The 10,896-nt window shown below is 33.9% G+C and overlaps 1 protein-coding gene across 2 annotated transcripts; it reads right to left on the bottom strand.

Annotated features, from left to right (window-relative positions):
- Positions 1-358: 358 nt before the first annotated feature.
- Positions 359-9,363, bottom strand: JCHAIN (joining chain of multimeric IgA and IgM). Of its 2 annotated transcripts, none has more exons than XM_069458242.1 (4): positions 9,181-9,363; positions 5,343-5,472; positions 1,629-1,709; positions 359-961 (listed from the first exon to the last, which is right to left on the bottom strand). In XM_069458242.1, the coding sequence occupies exons 1-4, from the start codon at positions 9,242-9,244 to the stop codon at positions 751-753; spliced, it is 486 nt and encodes a 161-aa protein (XP_069314343.1). In that variant the 5' UTR covers positions 9,245-9,363; the 3' UTR covers positions 359-750. The 2 variants fall into 2 exon arrangements, with proteins under 2 accessions (XP_069314343.1, XP_069314345.1); XM_069458244.1 differs by having other exon boundaries at positions 5,343-5,466.
- Positions 9,364-10,896: the final 1,533 nt, after the last annotated feature.

The following is a 10,896-nucleotide window of genomic DNA, read 5'->3' as shown; positions in this document are numbered from 1 at the left end:
TCTATTTAATTGTTCAAACTGTGCTAGAAAATACATATTTTAGAATACATATTTCATTAGATTTAGTTACAATATAGATGGTTTCCAATGGGAATTTCTTATACTGATTGTCAAAAAAAAAAAAAAATCTGTGTCATCTGCTTCCAAGTCTGTCTGTTATGTCAAAATATATTTTTCAATTATGTATTTATTCAGCTAACTGGTTTCATATATATTAGAGATCTTATTTTAAATTATTTTTATAAATAGTTCTAAAACATGCTTTCCAATTATTTTTCTAATGAAGACATAATTGAAATATGTTTACATATATATTTTCTCTACACAGTGAAACATTTTGAAAAGAGTATAGAAAATGCAAAAGCTCTGGCTCTCCAAGACAAAAGCCAAAAAAAAGGTAACATTTTCTTATGCCTCCTGACTTTTACTCTTTGAGTTTTATTTTCTCCCCATGTCTATTTTTTTTTTCTTTAATGCTAGAAACTGTATTCATAAGGGAGTATACCTCTTCAGGCAAGCATGATAATTGACAAATTTTAATGCTTACAGTGTGAACATACATGATGGAGAAGTTATTTTCTAACAAAGATAACGATGTTACCATTTAAATTATTTGGGGGCGAAAGTTAGTTTTATGTCACCCAAAAAAAAAAAAATCCTGGTTTCAAATTCATTGGTTGTAAATATATTAACTTCTGGATCAAAATGGAGAGCCTCTCAAGATAGAGCTGTGCAGTCAGCAATGACAAGTTAGTCAGGATAGCAGGAGTCTGGGGTCAAGGCTGTTTCCACCATTCTGGTCACACCACCATATGTAAGCGGGACCACAGCTGTGTAGCACTTGTTTCTGTCATAAGTGTAGCAGGTCTCTGCGGCACTGTCTTCGTCACAGATATTGCTCTGAGTGGCAGTAACTATCTGATTTTCCAGCTCCACTTCTACAGGATCACATTTTTTACAGCTGAAAAACAAATACACACATTAGACCACCCCCATCAAATGCTGTCTCAGAATCTGAGTGACTACACATCACTATCCAAAATCAGTTAGTCTTGCAGCTCTGACCTGACAACTAGCAAAGGATATCTCCTTTCAGACCTAAACAGCTTTAAAATGCAGAATGGTTTGAGATTTTCAACCTTCAATATATAAAAATTAGTTGCAAGTAAGCAACATAATTAATGATATGATTGTTTTGTCTACACCATACAGCAATTTCTATTGTGTTAGGCTTATATCCCACTGTATATTTGTTTAAACAAGTTATTCGTGGTGACAAGAGAGGAAGAATTTTTTTTTTTAAAAGTGATATTGGATTCTATCATTTCCAGAGAAACACCTGCATGTTTATAAGATGAAATCCACTTAATTAACTGTGAAGATAATTTGGCCCTTCTTCTGTGAATGGCAATAATTTCTTTGGAATAAATTTATAGCTAATTTTTATCTGTGACAAAGTTTTTATGAATTTATGACACCTAATAAGTAACATAGGAATTAATGTATTCAAAGGTTCAGATTCTATTTGTAAATGTTTATACCCCAACATATTTTACAAAACATTCTTACTAACAAATTTAAAGTTATTAACTTCCACATCTATATTAGTATGAGGGAAAATCTCTTACAGGTCAGACAAATGGTACTCAAATTTGGTTCTCAATGGTGAGGTGGGATCAGAGATATTCTCCCTGCTGTTCAGAGGAACACTAGAAGAAAAAAAGAAAGAAAACAGTAAAATAATGGAACGCAGATATTATTTACTCTTGGTAAAAGTATATTGCTAGAGCAGTACTTACTATTTCATTAGTACAGTATGTATCATTACATTTAGCATTCTATACACTCTCTATAGGAATACTATTACTCAGATTTTTATGGTAATTTGCTATATTTTAAATACTTCCCATTCAAAATAAACCTCTTGGCAACTCTTCTGTCACCTATCTTTGTTTACTTGGCAAATTCCTGTTTTTCCTTTAAAAATCAACTCACATTTTACTTCTGTGATGACTACTTTGATCTCATCCCCCCCAATGAACTTCTTCCTCTGTAGTCTCATTAATGCTCAAATATGTTTATTATAACAAATGCCATGTCATAGTTGCTTGTGTACAGAGTGGCTGCTGCCCTAGGCTATATAAATTTCTTAAGGCAAAAACATTTATGTATTCCCGGTGCCTAGCTATATGTGTGGCATGTAGAATATATTCAGTATTTGTGAGACCAAGTATTATTATCCATAGTTTAGAGATGAGGAAATGATAAATTAGAGAGGTCAGTGGCCTACCCAAGTTCACACAACAACTGAGTAGCAAAGCTGGAAGTTTTTCATGGTGATGTCCCATGAAAAATTAGATGATTAACAACTAGTTCAGGTGATTTCATTAACTTTTACATTTTTCCATCTATGTCATCATCCCTCCTCATATGAACCCCTCCCTACCAAAAGAAACAAAGAAAAACTCATGTTTCCTAAATCAGTATTTACCAATACCATCCACATAGGTACGCAAGCCCAAAACCTGGAGATCATCCCTGAATCCTCCCTCCCATCACGGCCTATATCTAATCAGCCTCACAGTCCAGTCGATTCTAATTCTTTACATGTGTGAAATCCATCCACTTGTCTCTCTCCTCATTATTGCTGCCTTAATTCAGGACACCATCAATCCTTTCCTAGATTGTAGCAATACCTTCCTTTTGTCTTGACTCCTCCAGTGTGTTAGCTACATTATTGCCAAAGTAGCCTTTCTAAAATCCAAGTCCTGATGTCCTTCTCTGCTCAAAACCAACAGTGTCTCCCCACAGACAAGAGGGTATTTTTAAAATAGCATAGAAAGCCTTTCTAATATGCCCCTAACTCTCCAGCCTCATCTCTCACCATGCCACCCTCTCCACGATACGTACCAGCTATAAACAACTGCTGGCAATTTCACAAACGTCCCATGCTCTTCTTATTTCCAAGTCTTAATAACAAAGACAGTAACAGTTCTAACATATACTAAGTACTTACAGTGTGCCTGGTGCTATGCTAAGCACGTTACATGATGATATCATATAATCCTCACAGCAACCCTGTTTCCTTTTCCTGGAATGATCTGCCCCACCTATTAACGCTCTCACTTCCCGCACGTAGTTACCCAGCTAAGTCCCACTCAGCCAACAGTCACCATCCATTCCACCACCTCCCCAAAACACCCTTTCCTGCTTCCCACTGCCGCCCTTCTGCTCCACCCAAAGAGTGGACTGGTGGTCCTTCCTAAGTGTTCCTGTGACATCCTATGCCTATTCCTGTCAGAGCATTTACAATGCAGTATTGTAATTACCTTTTTAACTGTTTAAAGTTCCTTATTAGACTGTTAATCTTCGATGGCATGGACTGTATTTTATATAAATTTTTGTATCCCTAGTACCAACCCTCAATATTTGTTTTGGCATTCACTAAATAAATATTTGTTGAATGAATGAATGAATGAAGGTATCTATTCTTCTATTTCTTCTATCTAATCTGTCTATTAAGAAAGACAAGGGAATAAACATTTCTGAGGGTGTACTGTGAGCCAGTGTTCTTTTATAAATTATTATACTGAATCCTCACAATCCTATAAAGTATGTGTGTATATATTTATGCATACATAATTATCTCTTTTCTAAAGTTTAGGAAACAGGCTCAGATTAGTTAAACAACTTGCCCGAAGTCACATCATTTTCGTAAGTGATGGAGTTAGGAATGATGCCATAATAACCCAGTACTGGTAATACACTTCCGGAAGTAAGATCAAGGAAGATCAATATACAGTAGGCAAAGTGGCATGAAGTAAATCAATTATCTGATTTCAGTAAACTATATAATATAAAAAAGAACCATTCCATAAAAGAAAAAGATGAATTACAGGGTCGTAGAGGCCCATTCAAAAAGTCTCCTCCTGGAGATTTAACCTTAAGATGCTCTTCTTCAGCGTGGTTTGAGCGCCAATGTCATGGGTACCATCCCTTCAGCTACCTGTTTCTCCAGCTGTTCTATCCCTAACAGGGAGCCATGTGGGCAGGATCTCAGGGGTCAAAGAAAACCTGCTAGAGGAAGTGATGAATAAACTAAGACATGCAGATTAAGGAGGAGTTAACGAGGCCGAGGGGGTGGGAGAGAGTTCTTCACACAGAGGAACTAACAGGTGTAAAAGCAGAAGAGGAAGAGGGCGCTGTGAGCGCGAGGAAATAAAGACACTACAGTATTGCCGGACTTCTAAATATAAAGTTGAAGAAAAGTGGCAATGGATGATGTTGAGAGTTATGCTAAGCTTTGGAGGTTAGGCCAAGGCATTTGTAACACATCTTAAGAACCATGTTGGGGAAACCACCAAAAGGATTTTAAGCAGGACAGTGACGATGGTGACTGGCACATAGATTAAGTGAATAGATAATAGCAAATTTTTAAAATGTGTGCCAAAAAAAAAATATCAATTGTAAAATGAATAAATATTCTCAATTTATTTTTATGATAACCCAGTGAGGTAGGCATGATTTTCCCTCTATTTAAAGATTAAAAAAATTGAAGTTTAGAGTGGATAAGTAACTTGCATACAAGAGCGCCCAGTTATTAACGGACCCAGCCAGAACTTAAAACAAAATTCTTAAAGACATTATACTTTTCCCATTGATTGAATGGGATTGAATGCTATGCTCTCTTTCTACAAGAGGTTTTTGATTGGGGGAAAACTATTAAGAAAGGAGAGGTTCAAAAGAAAAACTTATTACTGAGTAGATCAAATAGCAAGCTCATTTCTCAAACAGTATTAGCATTCTTGCTATTGAATGGGAGCTATTGAATATATAGCATATAACTCTGGACTACATGTGAAATGAAATGAATATCTGAAGTCCAACCTACAAATGAAGATGAAATCAAATTAGTCAATTTGATCAGTCTGCCCAATCTTTATACAGACATTTGAGTAGCGTGAAATACTCAGTAGTCCATATATGGTACAAAATAAGGCTTTTAGTGTTATCTGAAGTTTCAGTTTAAACTGATCAAAGGCAACTGAAAGTTCTGATTCAAATTGAAATAACGCCCTATCACCAGGGTTTGTTGATGACTATATCGGAGCCTTCAGTTATAATTTGGCCTACCCAACTGGTGTTAGATTGCCTGGAATCCTCTGTTCCTGCCCGCAACTTCTACAAAATTGCCTCAAGCTCATTAACAAGATTGAACCTCATGTAAGGTGCTACACACCAAAGCGGGAGTAAAGACATAGGTATTACATTCAAACAATACTTAATATCAGAAAGTATCTCTGCTTACAACAGGAACACAAGATATATGGAATGCCACATACATAATTCGGATGTTTCTTTCCACAATGTCTTCTTCATTAGGGTCTTCGGACCGGATGATCCTGGAAGTAATTCGGGCACACTTACATTTGTTGTCAACAAGAACAATCCTTTCATCTTCTTCATCTTGGGCTTGAAAGGTAAAACATAAGAAGAAGAAAGGAAAACAAAAGTCAATTTATATATTTGGTATTGGTTAATTTATCTTTCTTGCCTCCAGAAAAATGAAGTTTTATGGTCAACCTGTCTCAGCTTTCTCCATTTGTTCTCTAAGTGGAATCTCACATCACAGGGAAGGAAATCCAAATGTACTCTAAAAGGAATTTTCTCTTTTTTCTTTGGACCAGGCTTTGGAAACCTGGGCTGAAAGAATTCTGATTTTCATCTGATGCTTATAATAGAGGCACAGCTCTCTGAATGATGCAGCCTTGTAAAAGTCAATGCCAAATGCCAAAGTGTGAGAGAAAACAAAAACCTAGATTGGATTTTTCCCAGACCAAAGAAATTCATTCAAAAATGTATAAAAAATAGCATTAGCCTATATAAGCCCGACTTGAAATGTCACATCTTCCTGAACTCTCATTTGTACTTAAAAATTTTTTTTGCATAAACTGCAATTAAAGAAAAGGCACGTTGTCTCCCAAGATAACCTTATTTTTGTAAGACTTTTAAATGTTCTCTACCACAACTTTTCTAAACTTATTATATTCTTTTTCACAATAACCACCAGATTACCATGGTGCAATGAATGATTCAATCAAATAAAATAATAAGGGCTATATTTCTTATAGGAATTATTTTTAAAATAGAGTATATATAGACGTAAAGTGCTATAAATTTTCAAAAACAATTTAAAAATATTGTGAGGTAAGAACTCAATTGGAATATAATATGCCTGTATATAGAAAAAAATGAATAAATTAATTAGTACACAGACGACCATTAAAACCTTAACTTTGAGTATCAACATTCATAGTCTAATCTGAATATTAGACATAGAGGTCTGGTAAGTGTCACAAAGAATAAACATAAAATTTCTTATTATCTGGACTTGGATCAGTTAATATATTTTAAAGAGGTTAATAATAGCTCTACTTAATAGTGCTAATTAAGATAATAATAATGATATTAAATATCTTTTTATCCCTATAATTTTAGCTAAGTGACCTTTAAAAATTCCTCCCATGAAGCCTCAATTAAAAAAACAAAGATTTAGCACATGAATTCAAGTTATAAAAGTTAAATGATGAGAATAGATATAATTGTAACTGGAAGTCTAATTATTTCTGAGATGATTCCCAGAGCACAGAGGACCTAATTGCAATATTACAGTCTTAATAACTGCCATTACAAAAGCATTTTGAGACCATTGTTATTGTACTTAGAATTGTTTGAAGTACCTTGTAATGCATTATTATGCCATTATTCATTAGTCCTTTAATAGATCTTCTGACACAAGTCTGTATGGTATTGGAGAAGAAACATTATGGAGTCAATTCAAGATAAGGATATAATTCCTATTAACGTTCTGAAAAGAGTAAAATGACTTAAATGGTGTCCTCTTCTTTATTTCTGTATCTATGACTCTTGAATGTTTTTCTCAGTGAACTATAAATGAACACTTAATGTCTGACCAAAAATATAGATTCAGAGTCAAGTGAATGACTTGACTATGTCTTAAAAAGAAAATATCTATATTTATTATGGCATATAATTTATCCTTACTGGAAACCTGGGAAGAGACTATCATTACTGTTAATATTTAAAAAATATTAGGCAGCCTACTATATCTACCAGAAAATATACAAATATTTTCAGTTCATCAAGACTTAGATTCTAACATTCTTTCTCACTGATAGGCAGTATTTTTTCCTAACAAACCTGTTAACAGAAACTGTGCCTTACTTTATTCCAAGAGCACTTGAGACATAGTAGGTACTGAATAAATATTTGTTAAATTTAATTTAATTCAGTTCAAGCAAATAAGAAAATAGACTGGCCGGGCGCGGTGGCTCACTGTAATCCTAGTAGCACTCTGGGAGGCCGAGACAGGAGGATCGCTCAAGGTCAGGAGTTTGAGACCAGCCTGAGCAAGAGCGAGACCCCCGTCTCTACTTAAAAAAAAAAAAAAAAAAAATAGAAAGAAATTAGCCAGACAACTAAAAATATATATAGAAAAAAATTAGCCTGGCATGGTAGCACATGCCTGTAGTCCCAGCTACTCGGGAGGCTGAGGCAGGAGGATTGCTTGAGCCCAGGAGTTTGAGGTTGCCGTGAGCTAGGCTGATGCCACAGCACGCTAGCCGGGGCGACAGAGTGAGACTCTGTCTCTAAAAAAAAAAAAAAGAAAATAGACCTAACAATGCATGCCAGATATGACCAAAATGAATTTACTAAAAGGCCCTTATGCAGGCAGAATGGGATAGTAGTTAGGAGTGTGGACTATAGACTCAGATTGCCTGAGTTCTACCTACCATTTGCTTGCTGTTTGAACTTGGGTGAGTTATTTCACCTCTCTAAGTCTCAAGTGGCTCAACTATATGTCTGAAATAATAATAGTACCTATCCTCATATAGCTATTGTGAGCATTAAATGAAATACTATATGTAAAGCAGTTAGCATAATGCCTAGAACACAGTATTCAGTAAGTGATAGCTATTTTATATACAGTTTCGGACGTACGAAGGTTCTACTTGGGATTTTTAAGCTTTAGGATGATACAAAAGCAATATGCATTCAGTACGCTCTCAACTTAATGATGTAGTTAACCCTCAATAAACTCATTGTAAATTAAAAATATCACATTTTCAATTTACAATACGTTTATAGGGACATAACCCCATAGTAAGTTGATGAGCACCAGTATAACTATATATGTTTTATATATAAATATGTTTATAAGTATACAAACATGTTTATAAATATATTTATAGATTTATACATACATATATTGTACATATTTTATACTATTTTATATTTTAAATATAAATATTTATAGATGTATACATACATATACATATTTTACACTATTTTATATTTTAAATACTATTAGTTATTTTTAATTCTAATTATATAAAATATATAAAATGACTATTATTAACTAATAATTACTTAATAATTAATATTGATTAATAATTATTAACTATTCTTAATGCTATGTCTTGAAATAAGAATCAAAGGCTCAGTAAGTGTTAGAAACAATTAATCCAGCCAAACTATTCATGTGCCCTTCTAAGGGAAAATTATTTAATACTATACCTCTATGTCTGAAATGTATGCCATTTTCTACAGTTGTTTGAAAGATCAATAAACAAAATAACATATTTTCAGCTATCAAGTATAGGCAACCTATACAACATTAAACATTGTTAAAGGGTCATGATAGATCTGTGGGCTCAGAACAAGGAAAATTGTTCAAACTAATACCAGTCTCTCTGGGGAAGTAAAATCCCAATGCATTCTATATTGTACTTACAGTAATTATTACTTCCTTTTTCCAGAATATTAATTTAAGAGACTCAAGGGGAGGATTACTGATTTTTAAAATCCACTGTGGACATTCATATAAGTAGAACTATCCATAGTTATCCACAATTTCCTATTTTCTTTTTGTCTACATTGTAGTAGGCAAACCACTAACAGAAGAGAAAAAAGAATAAAAAGATTCACACTGGGTCTTGTCTGTGTAAAGATCACCGCTATACAAAGATTAAAGCCTGCTAGAAAAAAGTGGCTGAATAGCTGGGCAACCAAAGCATAAACACAAATATTTACATCTGAAAAACATATCTCTGCCATATTTTTCCTTTTATCTGGATTCATTTCCTAAATACCACATACCTGTCACAAGAACAGCCTTAACAAAAATGGCCAGGAGTCCCCAGAAAAGTAAGTGTCTCTTCATCTTGACTTCTTTTGCAAAACTGGAGCACAAAAGACAGGGTTAAGGTGTGTGATCTATAAGGAGTGTGCAAATGATGGTGCTTCTGCTTTCTTAAAATAACGCTCCAGGCAGCTAACAAACTAAAAACAATCACAACTGCGGTTGGAAGGTGAAGTTTAAATGCTGCACTGGAAAGAAATGTGTGATTCACATTTAAGTATTTTTTTCCAGAGAATACCCAAAAAGCCATGATTTGATGTAATCATTTTATTTTGCATTTATGCCATATAAATGTGCAAACCAGAAGAGTAATAATAATTGCAAGGCAGGAGTCTATAAAGAATGTTTAAATAGGGGTTCTCAACTTTATTACCTAGATATAGTCATATTAGTCTTCAAACCAAATATCTGACATTTGTTGTGCCTGGAACAATAAATTAATGAAAGGGAGGGAGAGGAATGAAGGAAAGGAAGGAGAAAGAGATGAAAACCCTTTAAGGTTTCAAAGAAATGAAAGCCCTTTAAGGTCCCAATTATATGTCAGTTTTTTTCTACTAGTGCTTATTTAACCAAGCTACCAGATTTAAATATATGTGTATATATTCTGATTACTTTGAGGTATTTTATAAGCTCAAATATGGAATTGGGATTAGAAACTGGTAGATACTAGATGAATCAGTTGCCAAGCTTTAGTATGATAGCATTAAGGTAAATTTTGTGTTTGCTTATCTAGTAACACCTTTTCAGAATTGTAAACTCATGAGATGATCTTTCTTTGAGATGCCTCAACAGAAAACTGAATCAGTGCAATATTTTGTGTAAAATTTTTTCATTGAATTAGTGTCAAATTTAAGAAAACACTTGACCTTTTGGACAGAGCACCCCTCCACCTCCACCCCAACATGCTAGAATTTCCTGTCCCTTAGGCAGGGTTGGTTCCAAGAATATATTGGTTACATTTATATCCAATAGCATCAAATCTGTGTTACTTTTGGTTCTCAGCTCTAATTTTTGAAGGGATTCCTAGAATTTTAAGAGGTAATAAAGAATTCTTCAGGACCATAAATTGGCAAGCAGATTTCATAACTAAAAGTAGGAAATGGCAGAATGAAACATACATTAAAGGGTAGCACATAATTGTACTCCTTCAAAAAATATGTACTGAAAGTCTAGCAAGAACAAAGTGCTAGGTGCTAGAACATGAAATATTACTATACTATCAAAGTTTATTCTCATTTTAATTTCTATGTCAATACAACTTACAAACTACTTGAGTTTAACAAAAAAATATACTGGAATCAGAAAAAGAAACAGATCTGAAAGCACATTATTTTAGTTTGTGGTCAGAGCTCCTCACCCCTAACTGAAGTTTCCATTAATAAATAACTTATTCTATTCTTCCCCCCTTAAAAAAAGTAATTAAAAGTTAGCTGAATACTTTTCTTAAGTCATTATTTCCTTGAAAACAAACTCAAGGAACCCCAAAACAAGTTGGATAAATCACTGGGAACAAATTAAAGCTTTCCCAAAAGCTTTTTTTTTTTCTATAAAAGCAAAGATTTAATTCACAATTACTAACCTAAGGAAAAGCTCTATATTTGGTATTTTCATTCTTTTAATCTTGAAGTTTTGTATTTCTATTATGTAAACTATGCGTTTAAAAGAAATTATTT

The sequence above is a fragment of the Eulemur rufifrons genome, chromosome 24 (assembly GCF_041146395.1).
Source record: "Eulemur rufifrons isolate Redbay chromosome 24, OSU_ERuf_1, whole genome shotgun sequence".
NCBI classification, from domain to species: domain Eukaryota; kingdom Metazoa; phylum Chordata; class Mammalia; order Primates; family Lemuridae; genus Eulemur; species Eulemur rufifrons.
Note: the sequence above shows the minus strand (reverse complement) of the source record. Positions and strands in the feature narration are given on the sequence as shown.

What these genes read in the sequence shown, in the direction of transcription:
- JCHAIN (XM_069458242.1), bottom strand. Translation starts at nt 9,244, where the DNA reads ATGAAGAGACACTTACTTTTCTGGGGACTCCTGGCCATTTTTGTTAAG. An exon ending in TAAGGCTGTTCTTGTGACAG is followed by an intron (nt 5,473 to 9,180) that starts GTATGTGGTATT and finishes TTACCTTTCAAG; the next exon opens with CCCAAGATGAAGAAGATGAA. An exon ending in GAGTACCATTTGTCTGACCT is followed by an intron (nt 962 to 1,628) that starts GTAAGAGATTTT and finishes TTTGTTTTTCAG; the next exon opens with CTGTAAAAAATGTGATCCTG.